Here is an 18,578-nt window from a genome sequence, read left to right on the forward strand (position 1 = left end):
TGGTCACAGATCCCTGACATCTTCCAGGGTCCACAGAGGCTGGAGGGATGGCTCCTTGGGGACAAGGGCTACCCAAGGCCATGGCTGATGACTAATGTGCAGTGGCCTCAGACTGTAGCAGAGCAACAGTATAATGAGTTTCGTGCTGCAGCTTGCAACTTGGTGGAGCAGACCATGGGAAGCCAAAAATGGGTTTCCAGTGCCCGTACCGGTCTGGTGGAGCTCTGCAATACAGTTCGCAGAGGGCGTCGCGCTTTACAACCTGGCGCTGCAACAGGGAGATGAGCTGACTGAGGAAGAGATGGAGGAGCTGGAGGTCTCCTCCGATGAGGAGGACACCGACAGGGATGAGGGTGAGGAGGTCCCCGAAGGCAATGATGACAGGTCCTCGCACTGGCTAGATGGGGCAGGCACATGGGAGGCCCTCATAGCTGCTAGGTTTATGGAGGATGATGACAACATGCAGTGAGGTGACCCCATAGACCCTCACATTACATCTGTGAACGCTTGACTCCAGTCTGGCTTATGGCAGCGTGAATACCCTCTGTGAGAATGCTCCTGTCATGGAGACACAGTGGAGACCCTAATAGTCGCTCGATTGCAGGAGGATGATGACCAGATGCAGTGAGGACACTCCTTAGACCTTCATATAGCCAATTAATGGCCAGCCAGCATGAAATGCATGCTGCAGTGCTCAGTGCTGCTGGGGTGGAGGCGGGAGGAGGGTGAGTGTGGAAGTCTACGCATGCGTGTAAGTGCGCACAATGAAAGCTCCATAAGGTTAGACGGGCAGCAAAAAATTGCATTCACATAATACTTTAATGGCCCTAATTGGGCTGTTAATTGCTGGCGGGTGAGCTGCCAACTCCCGCGCGCACCAGCCAACTGAAATCTCACGCGAGTGCTTGATGACTTCAGGATGCTTGCCTGACATCATCATGCGTCATTTTACACTTGAGCAAGTTGGGCACATGCCTGCCCGCCCAGTGAAATATCAGCCCCAAGTGTCGTCTAGCAAAGCTTTTATACAAGTTTACTATAACTTCTCTACTTTTCAATTCTTTTCCTTCTGGTAATAAACCCTAATTCTTGGTTTACATTTTTATGGCCACATCTTTATTTTTAGTATAAAAATAGAAAATGCTGGAAAAACTCAGCTGGTCTGGCAGCATCTGTGGAGAGAGAAACAGAGTCAATATTTGGAGTCCGTATGACTCTTCTTCAGATCTCTGTGTTGAAATTAATCTTCCAAATTATATGGCCATTTTACACATTTATTAATGTCTTTTTGTAATTTGTAGCAGTCCTCCTCAGTGTTGACTATCCACCCCAATTTTATGTCACCTGCAAATCTAGAATTTTTTTTTATTCCAAAGTCTAAATTGTTAATATAAATTGTGGTCCCAGCATTGATCTTCCTGGGACCCACGTCCCACATTTTGGCATTCTGAATTACTACCTTTTTACCACTATTCTCTGCTTTCTATCTTGCAGCTGGCTATCCATTCGACAACTTGTTCCCTGACTCCATTAGTCAATTGTGTAGCAACTTATTGAAGGCCTTTTGGAAATCTAGATAATGTAGATGAACTGAATTACCCCTGTCTACTGTCCCTGGTGCCTCTTCAAAGAATTCAAGGAGGTTGCTCAAGAAAAATTTTATACATTATTATATTTTGGTGTCCAAATTATTTTGATTCTCTCAAGCGTGGTTTTCCTTTATTTTTCCCATTACCAATGTTAAGCTGACAGGTTTATAGCCCCATGGACATGTTCTCTTTCCTTTTTTAGATATATGTATAATGTTAGCTAACTCCCAGTCCTGTGGCACTAAACTTCTTTCCAATGAATTATTAAGTATGTGCAATAGCGCCTCTAGATTCTTTCAAAATACACAGATATCACCTGTCTTAAGCAGGAGTTTGTTCTCGGAGTTTGATTAGTTTTTTAATATTCTCCTCATTTTTTATTTTAAATGTACTTAAATCATTTCTAACACCATCCTCTAGTGTCACGTCCACCCGATCTATCTCCATGGTAAACACTGAAACAAAATAATTATTTAATATTACTGCCATTTAGATGTCACTTTCTGTGATTTTATCCTGCCCGTCTCTTGATGATCTGATTTCCATCCCGACCTTCATTTTTTTAAAATTTATGTGCCTGTAGAATAGTTTATTATTTTGTTTTACGTTCCTTTGGTGATTTGATTTCATTTTTCCTCTTTCCCTACTTATTTTTTGACTTCATTTCTAATCTCTTTTTTTCTCCCTTATCATGCTCTGTCCTGTTGTCCATCTATTTATTGTGTGTCCTTCCCTTACCCTCAAAATTTCCCTTGTGTCTTTATTCTTCCATAGTGTCTCATCAGTGTTCAGTTTCTTCTTGCCCATTAGCAGAATATATTTTTCTTGGACTATATTGAACTGTGGTTTAAATATTTCCCATTGCTTTTCTACATCATTGCTTGCCAACATTGCTGCCAAGTTCAATATTATCTTAAGTTCTATTCTCAGGCATTCAAAATCAGCTCTTATTCAATCTATTACCCTAGTCTTCAACATGCTTAATATCCTTTTTAATTATTATCCTAAACCAGGCTGTCCAACCCATGGCCTGGGGCCCCGGAAGCCTCTGTATCTGGCTCCCAGGAGCCAGTGTTCAAACTACAAGTTCAATGAAAGATTCTGCAAGGCACTGCTTCTCTAATCAGAGCCCAGTTCTCTCCTGTGTCTGCTCTCTGGTGAGCCTATCACAGCAAAAAGGCAAAGAAGGTTTTATTAGTTAACGCTGCTGCTTGACACTTTTCAATGGTCTTTTTATTTAATTACTTTTTCAAAAAATTACTAATTTATTGCTTTGACATCATTTTTTTAAATTCATGTTTACTGTTGTGCCAAACCTTATCTTGCCAAAATTTGCTCATCAGCCCCTGGAGTGAGAAAAAAATTGAAATGTGGCTCCCCACATGAAAAAGTTGAACAAGCCTGTCCTAAACAGTATTATATTATGGTCACCATTTCCTAAATGCTCCTTACTTTTACTTCCCTCGTCTGCTCTGCCTCATTCCCCACTATTAGATCCAGTAGCAAATATTCCCTTACTGGGCTTCTCATATACTGGGTTAGAAATAAATCTTGTACACACTGCAGGAACTCCATTCCCTTATCCCCTTTACCTATTTTTCTAGCCAACTAATTTCAATATATTTGAGATCAGCCATGATTATTATTCCATGTATTTCTTCCTCCATCTCCCTTCCACTAATCTAATGTCCTTCAGGAAAGAAAATCTGTTGTCCTTACCCGGTCTGGCCTTCATGTGACTCCAAACCCTCTACAATGTGGTTGACTCTTAAAATGCCCTCTGAACAAGGGCAATTAGGGCAATAAAAGCTGGCCGAGCCCACACCCCATGAATGAATTTAAAAAATGCTTTGTAGACTACCCCTATTAGTGTGATTGATCCTTTATTATATTTTATCTCTATTCACATGGATTCTATTTCTGTTTGCCATTATGTTCTCTCTGAGAATAGTTACTCCACCTCCCCTTTCCCCCCCTATCATTATAACTTCCGCCAGTGAATGTGGGTGGAGATAATGTTTTTTGCCCCTGTTAGTCTGTTTGTCTGTAAACAATATGGGCTGAATTTTACATGGCCCTGCTGGTCGTGTTTTCAGCAGGGGGCACATAAAATAAGGAGGATGTGCAGCCCACCACCTTCCTGCCCATCCCCGAGCTCACCCCATACAACAGTGGGTGGGCAGGCAGGTACCAAAATCAGCAACCCCCTGCCATATGTAAATAGATAATTAAGGGTCAACTGAGCTTGTTAACAAGCCAATGGACCCCGATAACACACTGCCCATGACATAATACGGTTGGTGTGGGAAGTCAGGTGGAGTGGGCAGGCCATTTTTGTAAAAGATCTTTGAAAGGGTGGGAAGGAAGTAGGGGGTATCATCTTCGGGGGTGCTGCCCTTTGCATATCAGCGGATGCAGCCGTCCCTAAGATAATAGTCCCCTTTCTTCCTGCCTGCCTGGCCTCCAAACACCACCACTCCCACTCCGCTCTTTAAGCTGACCAAGCCCTTCCTGCTCAATACCCTAGACTTATCTCACTCCGGGATTGATTAGGCCTTTGTTTTGGTCATGGTTGCAGTCCTGGTAACTCCCACTACTGCGCTGCTGGGATTGCTGGAGCCGACAACCAATCGGATTATCGGATTGGCCTGCAGCTCCTGAGGGAGGGATGTCCTCCCCAGTGACAGAAGGAAGTCGCACCTTGCATCAATTTAGCCCACCCACAGATTGTTATAGGCTGCGGAGCAGGCTGGCACGGAGCGAGTCGGCGTCCAGCCGACTTTCCTACTGTTCACCCCCCTCTCACCCCTGTAAAATACAGTCCTATATCTCAAAACTTAATTGACGGATTTCATTGAAACTTGATACATCGATAGGGTATGGCCCAAGGAAGAACTGATTAGTTTTTGGACAAGATATAGACCTGGACCCTGGAATGTTTTAAAGGATCTGTTTACATTGGGCAATAGGCTGAGTTGACTTTTTTTTTAGAACAGTATTTGTTTTATTTAGAGCGTCGTTGACTGTTTTAGAATTTTGTGGATTGTCTCAGCTGCTGTGATGGAATTTGTTTTCAGAGCAAGTTGTTGGATGTGGAATGACCTGAAGCCTCCTCGGTGAGATGGAACCTCTTCATAAAGATTTCTTTTTTAAGCTTTGTAGTTACGCAGCATCAACCAGGCAGGGAAAAGCCACAAGCAAAATCTGCGTAATTGTAATAATGTTGAGTTAACACAGTGCGGTGGAGGTCTGTGCTCTGCTGAGTTCTCTTTTCACTTGTTTCTCAATACATTATACCCTACAACGTTTAATTCCCAGCCCTGATTTTTCAGTAGCCATGTCACAGTAATCAGCATATTATTTCCCCAATTTCCCTGTTTTGAGGTGTACTTACAGAGTCTGATCATCTCTCCTCGGTCCCACAGCTCTCTCTGCTGGTCCTTTGGATACTTTGTCATCTCTTTAATGGATGATTTATCCAAAAGTTCAGCTGCTTTGTTCATTCTGGAGAAACAATACAGATTGGAGGGATCACAGAAAACTTAGCTTAAGACATGAGTTAACATTCACATCTGGTTCCACAATACCACAATCAACATGAAGTAAACTCTGGAATTGTCTGTTTCAGTGGGTCTATTTTTAGACGTGCTGTATGATGACTTTTCAAATTGTTTTACACAGGTTTGCATGCATAAATCAGCCGTGCTTTAGTTCATACAGAGATGCCTAGAATGTACTTTAGTGATGAAGGAACACACAGAATAAATGAGACTAAAAGAAGCATCTATTGCTGGAACTGAGCCAGTGCGGCATTCCATGGGAATTTTGGAACCATGGAGGAGATGGCCTGAGCTTGCTGGCCCTGTTAATTATGGCACATGTCCTGGGAGATGAGACTTCTAGCCATCATGGACTTGCACGTCTGACTTTGTTGGAGCCTCCAGCCTTGAGCTCACCTGGATATAGATCTCCACAGTCCCCACCAAGGTGTCCCCCATAAGGAAAAAACATTAAAACTTGGAAATGGTTGGGACTGGCCGAACTGGTCCTGTATACCTGAACATGGAACTCCAATAGTACTGGTGCCATTTGTACTGGTTTTTGACAATTTTGAACTGCTGAGCTGAGAGTTTTTTTCTTTTTTGCTGAGGCCTACCTCAGCATTAAGTGAGCTGTTGGTTTCTGGGTCATCATTAGAATGGAAATCCCCTTCTTTAATCTTTACACCTACCTCTAAGAGCCTCTACACAGCAGTGATTTGGGAGGGGCTACACACAGCCTCGACAGGGAAAACCGTCACTGAATCTTTGAACAATAGTGACTGAAGTTATAAGGTGGCCCTTGCATCCAATTAACATGAATTGTTGACCATATGTTGGGGGACTTATATCTCCCAATTGCCTTTCATCACAAAAAGTTCATTTACTGTGGAATTTAGTTTCAGCAACAGGGACCCCCACCAGCACACCCAACACACTGGCTGGCGAATCAGTGGAAATCTCGTGCTGCTTTTCTTTGGGCAGCCTGATGCCATTACCTGGTAACCAGGCACTTACCTGGACAGCGTTGAGCCTCCCGTTGGATTAAGACCCCAGTAAGGTAGAAATCCAGGCTGGCAACTCTCCATTGTCAGCAGCACCACCCAAAGCTATGGCTGCTGCTGGTAATGCTCTGAGGCCTTCACCAGGGATTATTGCCGGATCCCTGAGACAGGAGTGGGGGGGGTTGAGGGTCACTGGGAGAGGGACAAGGGGTGTCAGATGCAAAGGCAGGAGGATGGTTTTCAGTGACTGCTCCCCACCCCCCACCACTTCCTGACTCTGGGCTCCTTGATCAAGCACTGAGTGACTGTGAATAAAGGGACCCATCTGGTAAACTTCTGGCTTAACAAACAGGGTTTGCTGGACAGTCTTCAGGAACCAGGGGAGACTAGTGCAAGCCCTGTTAAATCCCTGGGCCACCATTAACTTCCAATGCGCTCAGGCATAATTGGCTTTAAGTGGTTCATCACTGAGCCTAAATGACATCACTCCCCCACCAGTGGATGGGATTCCCATGTCAGGCCCTTCCCCTCCTCTACTGAACCCACTAAGTTTTCCTGATGTCGGGAATTGGGAGTGGATACACCCACGCATTTCTCCTGGCCTCCTCACCATCATGCCTGCTCCAGTGGGCTCGATTAAATCTAGGCCAATCTTTACCAGTTCCCCACCTACAACATTCTACAGTAAAGTGCACAGGGTTTGGGTAGAAAAATGAGGCTCATTTGTCCATCGTTTGACAAATTTTCACATACTGAATGACATGAAGCTGATTTTCTCATACCTGGATGCAATTGAGTGATATGCCTGCAATAAAAGAGACAAAGGAAACTGAAGTCAGATAAAATACACGAAACATGTACAAGAGAATGGGATTTGGTAGAATTTTGGAGGAACTATTAGAAAGGACAGATCCTGCATAACTAAGTTAATTTAACATTCTGTTAAGGGATAACAGATTTTTATATATAAACTTTTAGAAACCATTTCATTTTTTAAAATTGTGATGGATAATCCTCGGGTGCATCATGGATGCCCAAGGCCTGTGAATGTGGTGAGCAACACACATTCCTGTTTTTCGTAACAGGCTGCTGAAACATGTGAACCGTATCCCTTGCCTGGATGTAGTAACCTGCCTGCAAGTTTCAAGTAAGAATGGACAGAGCATGCAGCAAGCACATTTGACGCATCCATTCCAGGCATTTGGCGATCTAACCAGCAATCCTTAAAGACACAGTGCGAGGCCACCCTAGAACAGGGCCAAAAATTATTGTCATCTCCTTGTTCCATAAAAATACTACCAGCCTATTGAACCTAGTAACATGGGCGGTGTTTCTTGGAGGGGATGCGGGTCTCATCTGCTGGCTGGAGGGCCAGTGAGAGCCTGTTTTAGGGAAGGCCCCCACAATATTCAGTGGTACCCGGGCACTTAACTGCTCAGCAGCGAGCCATCCCCCAGGATCAAGGACCCCAGAGCAGAAGTTCCACCCGTCCAGAGCTTCCAGCCATTCAGAGGCAGAAGCAGTGCCGGGGTGGTGGCTGCTGCCATACGACACCCAGCAGGCTCCTAGTATCATAGCTGGATCCCAGGCTACAGGGGTGGGAGGGGGTAACAGGGTGGAAATTGCAATGGGGGAGGGGTGGAGGTGGTTGGCAGCAAGGGCAGGGTGATGACTCCTCCCTTCCTGACACCCCTCCGTGACACCCTGGTTCACTCCTCAATCACCCCAACACCTCATCCCCTTCCCATGGCACCTTCCCATGCAACCGCAGAAGGTGCAACTCCTGCCCCTTTACCTCCGCCCTCCTCACCATCCAAGGGCTCAAACACTCCTTTTAGGTGAAGCAGCACTTCACTTGCACCTCTTTCAATTTGATCTATTGCATTTGCTGCTCCCAATGCAGTCTCCCCTATATTGGGGAGACCAAACGCAGACTGGATGACCGCTTTGCAGAACACCTCTGCTTTGTCCGCAAGCATGACCCAGAACCTTCCTGTCGTTTGCCATTTCAACACACCATCCTGCTCTCATGCCCACATGTCTGTCCTTGGCCTGCTGCTTTGTTCCAGTGAAGCTCAACACAAACTGGAGAAACAGCACCTCATCTTCCGACTAGGCACTTTACAGCCTTCTGGACTTAATATTGAGCCCAACAACTTCAGACCATGAACTCTCTCCTCTATCCTCACCACATTTTTCAATCCCTTTTTAAAAATTTATTTTTTATTTGCTTATTTTCATTTTTATTCACTCATTCATTGTCTTATCCCTTTTTACCCTCCTTTTTTTTATCTTTTTTCCCCAACCACCACCCGCTACCCCCAAATGTGCCATCTGTCACTTGTTCTATGTTGTTCTTTCACAGAGTGCAGACCCTTGTTCTGCTATCAGCACATTCTACTTTCGTACCTTTATGCTACTATCAGCATCATTGTTAGTCTTCACCACTACCATTGCCACTCTTTTTGTCTTGTGTCTATGACATATTTGTCAATTTCTCCTTAGCTCTTACCTATCGCTGACATTCTATCCTGTTTTATCTGCTCCACCCCCCTAAACAGTATAAATTCCATCACACTTCCACTTCTTTTTAGCTCTGAATCATACGGACTCGAAACATCAACTCTGTTTCTCTCTCCACAGATGCTGTCAGACCTGAATTTTTCTACCAATTTCTGATTTTATTTCATATTTCCAGCATCCACAGTATTTTGCTTTCATCATAACATTCCATTGGCCTTCTTAATTACTTGCTGTACCTGCATGCTAATTTTTTGTGACCCATGCACTAGAACATTTAGATCCCTCTGCTGCTCGAAATTCTGCAGCCATTCTCCATTTAAGCAATATTCTGCTTTTTTATTCTTCCTGCCAAAGTCAGCAACTTCATATTTTCCCACACTATACTCCATTTTCCATATTTTTGCCCACTCATTCAACCTATCTATTTCTGTCTGCAAGCTCCTTATGTCCCCTTCACAATATACTTTCCTACCTATCTTTGTGTCATCTGCAAATTTAGCTATCATGCCTTCACTCCCCTCATCTAAGTCATTGATATAAATTGTAAAAAGTTGAGGCCTTAGCACAGTACCTTTAGGAAGAAAAAACAAAGCACTTCCATTCATATAATGTAACGGCATCACATAGCATGAAACAGCCAGTGAACCAATTTTGAAGCCTGTTAACCATTATAGAGGCAAAATTAAAAACAATCATTGCTGGTAAAAACTGTCTGTTGTAGAAGTAGCTCAGTAATTTTGAAGCAATCTATTACCTGTATAAGCAGGATATCTTCATTCGTTCCAATGTGATTCAGATCAGTCAAAGATTTCTCATACTCTTTCACTTGGTTCTGGAGTGTGAGGATCCTGTCATGAATCACTGTTGTTATACGACACTGCTCTCTGCTGAGCTTTTGGAGAGCTATGAACTCTTCATTTTCAATCTGCTCCCTGCGAGCTTTGTACTTCTCCTGAATACTCTTGCTTGTTTCAAACATCATCTCCTTCAAAAGGAACATTTTAGTGATTTACACAGGAATAATCCTTCAGTAAACACACGCTCTTCATCACCATGTATCATTAACTCTGGAGAAGCAAAGAACCAACTTACTTTTGTTTCTTTTTATTCATTTACAGGATGTGGGCATCGCTGGCTAGGACAGCATTTATTGCCCATCCTTAATTGCCGCTGAGAAGGTGCTGGTGAGTCGCCTTCTTGAACCGCTGCAGTCCATGTGGTGTAGGTACACCCACCGTGCTGTTAGAGAGGGTGTTCCAGGATTTTGAAACAGTGACAGTCAAGGAACAGCAATATATTTCGAAGACAGGATGGTGAGAAATTTGCAGGTGGTGGTGTGCCCATCTGCTGCCCTTGTCCTTCCAGATAGTAGCAGTTGTGGGTTTGGGAGGTGCTGCCTGAGGAGCCTTGGTGAGTTTCTGCAGTGCATCTTGTAGATGGTACACACTGCTGCCACCATGCATTGGTGATGGAGGGAGTGAATGTTTGTAGATGAGGTGCCAATCAAACAGGCTGCTTTGTCCTGGATGGTGTCTAGTTTCTTGAGTGTTTCACTCATACAAGCAAGTTGAGAGTGTTCCATCAGACTCCTGACTTGTGCCTTGGTAGGTGGTGGATAGGCTTTGGGGAGTTGGGAGCTGAGTTACTCACTGCAGAATTCCTAGCCTCTGACCTGCTCTTGTAGCCACTGTATTTATATTGCTAGTCCAGTTTAGTTTCTGGTCAATGGTAACCCTCAAGGATGTTGAAAGTGGGGGATTCAGCAATGGTAAAGCCATTGAATGTCAAGGGGTGATTGTTAGACTCTCTCATGTTGGAGATTGTCATTACCTGATACTTGTGTGGCGCGAATGTACCCTTTACTGTATATGTGTAAATAGTTCTAGTAGTTAATAGACACTTACAGTTAACCTACAGGAGGCTATGAAGATATCCTTAAGACATACCATTCTGTAACCAACACACTCCCCTCAGAGGCCAACACTCAGTAAGTTCATGAGCCCATATGCAAATGCACCCTAACACTTAACTGTCCTCCTTGAGCAGAACAGGAAATCAACACCTCCTCATGACAAAAGCATCATTACAACTCCTGCAAATTTTGCATTAATATAGGAAATGAATTGTAGCTGGCCTGAAACAGCTTGGAAGCTCAGAAAGTGGAATTCCTTATTCATGAAATCCAATTTGGTTCACAATGCAATATAAATGTTATCTCCTGATTTATAAAAAGAATTCAATGGCCAGGATTTTTAGGGTGGTGGGGTTTCCCTTCCCATCATGCAAAGAGTTGACAGACAACACATCACCGTCGATACTGCCTGCCCTGTAGCCATTTAATGCGCCATCGAGTATTATTCGGCTGGAGGCGGGGCTCCCGCCCCTCTCTCGGGAGGAAACCCCACCTCAGAGAGCAACCAGACAATCTGATTGACCAGCAGCTCTCTAGTCTCTGCAGTGCCAGGTGCTGCAGTGGTCAGAACTGGTACTACAAGCAGTCCCCAGAGTCAAATGTCCCGGGAGTCCAGGACCAGGTAAGGTTTGGGGGTCTTAGGGCCGGGAGGGTGGCTGAGTCCTGGGGGAGGTAGACAGAGGGGTATTGGGTTGTCGGGAGAGAGGCTGGGGTGGGGGGGGCCCATTGCCGGCTTCCCACCCCCATCAGCCCCAAAATTCCTCCCGCCATCCTGAAAATTGAGACTGTTCAGGAAATGGCCCTTAAGTGGTCAATAATTGGCCACAAATGGGCCTCAAAAGGGGAAAGGGCTGAAGGACCTGCCTAGGCCTTGCCTGTCCCAGCCTAAAATTGTAGAGCGGGAAAACCATTCGAGAAATTTTACGCCTATCTTCTACCTACAAACCTGCCAGCAGGTGAACATAAAACTCTGCCCAATAATTTTACAAAAATTGATTTGATGCTGCTGATTTCAAACTCACCAAAGTACGTTGATTTTTGTTCTGAAGAAACTCCAGAGCTTCTTGAATAATGATGATGTTAATCTTGATCATGGATTGCTGATTTTCCATATTACTCTAACATGGAGTAGCAGAGACACTATTACTTCAAGTCGTTACATTTTATAAAGTGAATTTACCTCAAATGTGTTTTCACGAATGCACACATACCTTCAGCTCCTTCACCGCTTCACTGAAGCTGATCAAATTGTGATCCTTGTGGTCTCCCACTAAAGCACAGAGACTGCAGATGCAGACTTCATCGTCCTTGCAGTAAAGCTTCAGCAGCTCTTGGTGCTCTGTGCATTTTCCAGCAGCCGCATTCACAATGGGGTCTATGAGAGGGTGGCTTTTAAAATCCACATTTTCTTGATGTGGCGTGAGGTGAGTGGGGCACATTGATATTTCACATTTCAGGCAGGTTTTAACAGCAGGAAGCTGCTGCTTGATGCAGCAGCTGCAGGGAACTACGGTCTGGAATATAGCCAAGCTCTTGTACTTCTGAACGATGTTTGCTAGTTGGAAGTTCTTCTCCAAGGGCCTTACCTTGATATGCTTTCGACACTCTGGGCAGGAGTAAAAGCCAGTACAGTTCTCTTTCCACAGGTTTTCAATGCAGGCACGGCAGAAGTTGTGGTTACAGTTGAGCACCACCGGATCATTGTAAACCTGCAGGCAGATGGAGCAGGTTAGCTCTTCCCTTAGAGAGTCTGTCAGAGCAGCTGCAGCCATGTTTCCCCTGAAAAGAAACGAATCTGAAAGTGATCGTGTTTAAGAAGCCCTGGGAGGAAGTGACTGGTGGTGCCCTAACTTCGATCAGGAAATTGAGCGCCGCGTATCCAAGTTTGCCAATGGCACAAAGACTAGTGACATAATAAATAGTGTAGACGGCAACATGAAATTACAAGGAGCATTTAGTACATTTTAAGTGGCAGATAGATTTCAGAGCATGTGCGAGGGGTCATCCATTTTGGAACAAAAGAAAATGGAGTGAGAAGATTTTAACTGTTGATAAGCAAAGAACAGCGGAGGCCTGTGGGATTTAGGGGTCTATGGACGTAATCTTTAAAATGTCAAGTAAAATACAAAAAATAATTAAAAATTTGAATAGAATGTTAGCCTTCATAACAAGAGGACTGGAATATAAAGACGTGCAAATTTTGCAACAGCGTTATGAAGCTCTCCTTAGACCACATCTGGAATGCTGTGTACAGTCCTGGGCACTGCACCAGTGAAAGGATCTACTGGCCTTGCAAGGATACACCAGAATGATCCAATGGCTCTGGGGTTCAGGTTAGGAGAGATTACATAAAATAGCCTTGTATTCTTTGGAATACAGAAGGTTAGGCAATGATTTGATTGAGGTTTTGTGGATTTTTGAATAGGGTAGATCAAGGGCAACTTTTTCTGCTGGCTGGGAGTCCTTGGGCAAGTGGACATAACCTTAAAATCATGCTGTGGGGAAATGAGGAAATGTTTGCTTCATGCAAACAGTGGTAGAAATGTGGAACTCTCACTCACAAGTTTAGTTCAATGCAAAATGCAATATCACAAGTGAAATGTGACATTTGTCTATCAATCTGTGATGGCCCTTTGCCCTCCCTAAAATAAAAGAAATAAGTTTACCAAACACCATTTCATGAAGTCAGTGCCTCTCTTAACTAAATGACCACTGGACACATCGTTGGAGTGTTTGCTTCTTTGGTCAGTCAGAAAGTGGTGGGGTTTTGACGGAACAAAGTGTTAGTGATGTCACTGATTGGCTGCTCGCCCAGAAGAGAGCCTGAGTGACTAAGGAATTAGTCAGTGAAGGCTGCAGCAGCAGAATTATCCATGCTGGGGTTGAGAGGTGAGGATGGAGCCGACTGGGGCATGGCAGGATGCTGTGGGGGTTGGGGGGAGGTGTCAATAAGGTGGAAACCCAATCCCGGGGTGAGGTCAGAGGCCATGGCGAACTGTCGAGGCCATGTGGTAGGGATGAATTCTGAACCGGAAGGGGGCACCGGAGGCTTGGGAGAATGTATGCCGGATGCCTTGGGATGTTGGGAGATCAGAGCCCAAGATGGGGGGAGAAGTTGGAGTTGGAGGCTGATGAGGGATATGGGAGGCCTCATCATAAGGCCAACATGAGTTGGTGCCTGTGGAACTGTAACAACAACATGTATTTATATAGCATTTTTAAAATACTAAAACTTTGCATGGTACTTCACAGGGGCATTATGAGACAAAATTCTGCACTGAATCATGTTAAGAGTTATTAGGATAGATGACCAAAAGCTTGGTCAAAGAAGTAGTTTTAGGGAGTGCCTTAGATGAGGAAAGTGAGGTGGTGAGGCAGAGAGGTTTAGGGAGAAAATTTCAGAGCTTGAGGTCGAGACAACTGGAGGAGCTGCCACTAAAGGGGGAGAGATTCAAATCATAGATATTGAAGAAGCCAGAATTAGATGAGCAAAAGCATCTCAGAGGGCTGTAAGGTGGGAGGAGATTACAGAGATATGGCAAGGCAAGGCCATGGAGAAATTTGAAAACATTTGAAAAGGATAAGAATTTTAAAATGGAGGTGTTGCTTAATCAGGACGCAGTGTATGTCAGCAAGCACAGGGGTGATAAGTGAACAGGGTTTGATGCAAGTCAGGACACAGACAGCAGAGTGTTGAATGGCCTCAAGTTTACAGAAGGTAGAACATGGGAGGTTGGCCAGAAATTCATTGGAATAATGAAGTCCAGAAGTAACAATGGCATGGGTGACGTTTTCAGCAGCAAATGAGCTGAGGCAATGACAGAAATGGGAGATGTTATGGAGGTGGAAATAGGTGGTCTTAGTATGGCATGGATATGTGTCCGAAGGTCATCCCATGGTCAACTATGACCCGAAGGCTGCAAACGGTCTGGTTCAGGCTCAGGCAGTTGCCAGGGTTACAGATGAAGTCAGTGCCTAAAGACTGGAGTTGTGACAGGAATGAAGAAAATGACTCCAGTCTTCCCAATATTTAATTGAAGGAATTTTCTACACATCCAGAACTGGATGTCAGACAAAGCAGCCTGATAATTTAGAGACAGTGCAATGGTCAAGTGAGGTTTTGGTGAGGTAGAGGTAGAACGGTACACTATCATGCACCAGTGTCAATGGAACAAAATCTTAGCCAGCTGTCAACAGCTATGGAGCTGTGTCCCAATAAAAGTGTCAATGGCTGTGGTGCTGCACCTCAGGAAGAATCAGCATTTTAATAAGAGGAGAAAAGTTGAGCCAAAAATATCAACAGGTAGTGTAGCCTTTGGGGGAGGAGAAAGGATGGAATTAAATAACTCATTTAGAATTCTCAATTTGTTAGGTAAAATGCCATTTTACCCGCCGGCCACCATGACGGGTTTTCCCACCGTATTGTACCATCCCTGCCACATTCATTATGCACTCCTGGGAAGCACGCCGTTTCCATGGCAGGCGTGGTCTCATTTGTCCACCATGCCATCACCTCGCTGCTTCATCCAGCCACACGTGCACATCTCAGTTCTTCCAGCCCACAACTACTGCAGGGAAGATGTCCACAAAAGGCAAAAGGACTACAGACCCCAGGTTTAATAATGCGTCACTGGAATGCCATTTGGACACCGTGGAGGCCCGCCGTGATGTTCTCTACCCCCTCTCTGGCCGCAGGACAGTCAGCGGCGTCACCAATCAAGCATGGCAGGTGGTGGCAGTGGTGATCAGTGCCAATGCTGCACAGAAAAGGTTGGCCATCCAATGCAGATAGAGGATGAATGATCTCCTCTGTGCAGCCAGGGTATGGCAACCATTTCTTCACTCTAAACTCACACACTCAAGCCCATCACACATTCACTGGCATCTCTCCTACTGTCAGCTCAAGGGACATCACCACCCATTCTCACACACACACCCTCACATGTCCATCTGGCCTCATCTCCTCTGGAGACTGCCTCCTCAGCCCTCATGATCTTGCGGCCACTTGCACAGATCAGCATGTGTCCCCACACACACCCTGGGATACCCTCCTTCCCCAGTACAACCCTCGCCCTGCAGTTTCTTCCCTTGTCTGAGGCCACTTCTCCCCTTTCCCAAGCAAGCCCTAACCCTGCAGCTATTGAAAACCCGGCCATATATGACTGATCTTGTAGGTAGCGACCTGCCCACGACCCTCTAAAGTGATTTGGTGCCCTCTGTGAAGCCTGGCACTGATGACTGCTAGTGCTTACCAAAGCAAGGTAGGCAAACAAACCTTGAAGTTCTGAGTGAAGTGTAGCTTGTCAGGTGCATGTCGTTTATGTGCTGTTGTGAAACATGTCGGCGTATTTTCCCACTGTAAAGAACATATCTTTTTATTTCTGTTGGACTGTTGTAAAGAACATATCTTTTTATTTCTGTTGGATTGTGGATCAAAATTACAATAGCTGCAGTTTGAAAGACATGTCCACTGGAACAGTGTGAGGGATAGAAACAATGTTGCTACACTGGAACAGAGTGTGCCATGAAAGATGGGGTGCCAAGGAAGAGTTCGGCCTAATGGGGAGCTGCCTGGCAACAATATTTTAATTGGCTCCTGAACAGGTGACCAGGGTTTATGTGACAGCAGTGCAGTAGAATAGCTCCTAGCCTGAAAAGGGAAAAGACCTAAAACCTCTTTCTCCTATGAGTGTAAGATTCCAGTAATTCTACAATAATAGCTAGCTGTTTTTTTCCCCTCATATCTCTATAACCTGCTCTCACTCTGAAAAACCCCTGTCAGGGGGAAAAGGGGAAAATCGCTGTTGAGACATTGAAAGGCAAGTGCTCAACCAGTGAACTCAAGACTGAATGTGCTGGAAGACCACCTCATGTCATCAAGAAAGAACTGAAAGGAACTTGGCAGACATTGTTCAAAATCAACCCCTCAAATCCTGTACTCCAGAATCAGTGCTATTGAACTGTTTCATCCCTTAAAATCAATGTTTGTGTGTGTGTTTTGAGTCTTGCATGTGTGTGCATAGGGATTTAAGAAGGAGTAGAGTTTAGGTTATAGAGGTAGAAATTAGCAGTTCATATTTCTTTCTTTTGCCACTGGTTAAAGGCAATTTGTTCAATAAACAGTCATTTACTTATTAAGTTTACAAACCAGGTGCTTGTATTCTATTAACCTAAATTAAACAGTTAGGTGGTTTGATCAAACTTTTCACATTTGTCACAGCTCGGGGAGCAGTGGGGATTGATATTGCAGCGCACTATCCCCAGTGAGTCTGACACCGCCAACGTGGACGAGCGATCCAGCCGGGGAGATGAGTCCGGCGGGCAGGCCTAATAATGACATGTTGATGTATTACAATGAGGTTCCCGAAAATTGATGGCAGGAAATGTGGCCCTCCATCGGTGGGTTGAGCAGAAGATCACAAACTGGTTTCATGCTGTGCCATATTGTCCGCTCATGCCACCAAACACACTCGATGCCAGTGGGCACAGAAAATCCCGGCCATAAGTTAGAAGCAGGGTTCAACCATTGGTCCCCTCAAGCCTGTTTCACCATGCAACATGATTATGGCTGATCCTACACCTCAGCTACATCTTCCTGCAGTATCCCCAGATCTCTTGCTTCCCTTAGCTTGCAACAATCTATTGATCTCTGTGTTGGACATACTCAAAAACTGAGCATCCACAACTCTCTGAAGTAAAGAATTACAAAGATACACAACCCTGAGTGAAGAATTTTGTCTTCATTTCAGTCCTAAATTGCCAACCCCTTATTTTGAGGCTGTGACCCCAAGTTCTAGCCATGGGAATCATCCTCCATGCAGGTAAACACCAATACAAGAGGTTCATGCGTCAGGCTGAATGGAGTTCCAATGGTGTCACCATGTGCGTGAAGGAATGTATTTGCAGGATGACATTACCCATGCTTGGAAATACACGTGAAAGGAATTCAGACAATTTGTGACTCTTCTTCAGAACTTTACCCTGGGTCTCTGGATTAGCAGTCCAGTGACAAAACCACTATACCACCGCCTCCCCTAAACAATTTGTGTATGTACAAATGGAATCTGCCAACCAAGGACTCATCCTTCCCTGCTTGGAAGTGATGGTTAAGTTCGCTAGAGCACTTACAGGTGCCCATGATGCAGCATCTGATGGCCAATGTCTCAGCTTTCTTTGCAGCAGCAGCAATAGACACCCAACGTCTGGTTGCTGCAGTGGAAGCTCAGACTGAAGCCATGCAAGCCCAACTTGTTGTCATGCAGGCTCAGACGGCTGCCAACATGGGCCAGTGCTCAAAGGAACTCTCACAATCCAGCAACCTGTCCTCCTGACGGATTACTCATATTGTTGAGGCATTGCCTGGGGAAGAGTGCCAGTGGCTCTGTGGAAAAGGAACGAACCTGCTGCCCCGCCTCAGGATGACAGTATTCTTGATCCCACCTCTGCCACTCTGCCAGTGCCCTTCCTATTGCCAGCCAGCCAGCCAGTAATTAAATTGTTTTGTTATCCCTGAGCCAACATAAACGCAAGGGGAGATTTACATTCCTCTCTCTGCAATGAAATGCAGATCTGATAGTAGCTGCTGTGTTAAAATTGAATGGACAATTCTGCCCATTCAGTTTGAGTTCTGTCAGGGTCGCTCAGCTCCTGACCTCATTGCAGACTTGACTCAAACATGGACAAAAGAATTGAACTCCCGAAGTGAGGTGAGAGTGGTTGCCCTTGACATCAAGGCAGTATTTGACCGAGTGTGGCATCAAGGGATCCTAGCAATACTGGAGTCAATGGGAATCATGGGGAAAACTCTCCACTGGTTGGATTCATACCTAGCACAAAAGAAGATGGTTGTCGTTTTTGAAGGTCAATCATCTCAGTTCCAGGGCATCACTGCAGGAGTTCCTCAGGGTAGTGTCCTAGGCCCTACTATTTTCAGCTGCTTCATCTATGGCTTTCCATCATAAGGTCAGAAGTGGGGATGTTCGCTGATGATTACACAGTGTTCAGCATCATT

The 18,578-nt window shown here is 44.9% G+C and overlaps 1 protein-coding gene across 3 annotated transcripts in view; it reads right to left on the bottom strand.

The window, feature by feature from the left end:
- The window catches only part of LOC121274462 (E3 ubiquitin/ISG15 ligase TRIM25-like), a 29,521-nt gene extending 16,956 nt beyond the window's left edge, over positions 1-12,565 (bottom strand). The window contains exons 1-5 of one of the 3 annotated variants that reach the window (XM_041181815.1): positions 11,779-12,565; positions 11,590-11,685; positions 9,410-9,640; positions 6,915-6,937; positions 4,984-5,093 (exon numbers count right to left, since the gene is read on the bottom strand). In XM_041181815.1, the coding sequence (XP_041037749.1) occupies positions 4,984-5,093; positions 6,915-6,937; positions 9,410-9,640; positions 11,590-11,685; positions 11,779-12,339 (1,021 nt within the window). In that variant the 5' untranslated portion in view covers positions 12,340-12,565. Of the gene's footprint in view, positions 1-4,983; positions 5,099-6,914; positions 6,938-9,409; positions 9,641-11,589; positions 11,686-11,778 lie in introns of all 3 variants that reach the window. The other 2 variants (XM_041181810.1, XM_041181805.1) reach the window with 2 other exon arrangements.
- Positions 12,566-18,578: the final 6,013 nt, after the last annotated feature.

This window comes from Carcharodon carcharias, chromosome 2, assembly GCF_017639515.1.
Source record: "Carcharodon carcharias isolate sCarCar2 chromosome 2, sCarCar2.pri, whole genome shotgun sequence".
NCBI lineage: Eukaryota > Metazoa > Chordata > Chondrichthyes > Lamniformes > Lamnidae > Carcharodon > Carcharodon carcharias.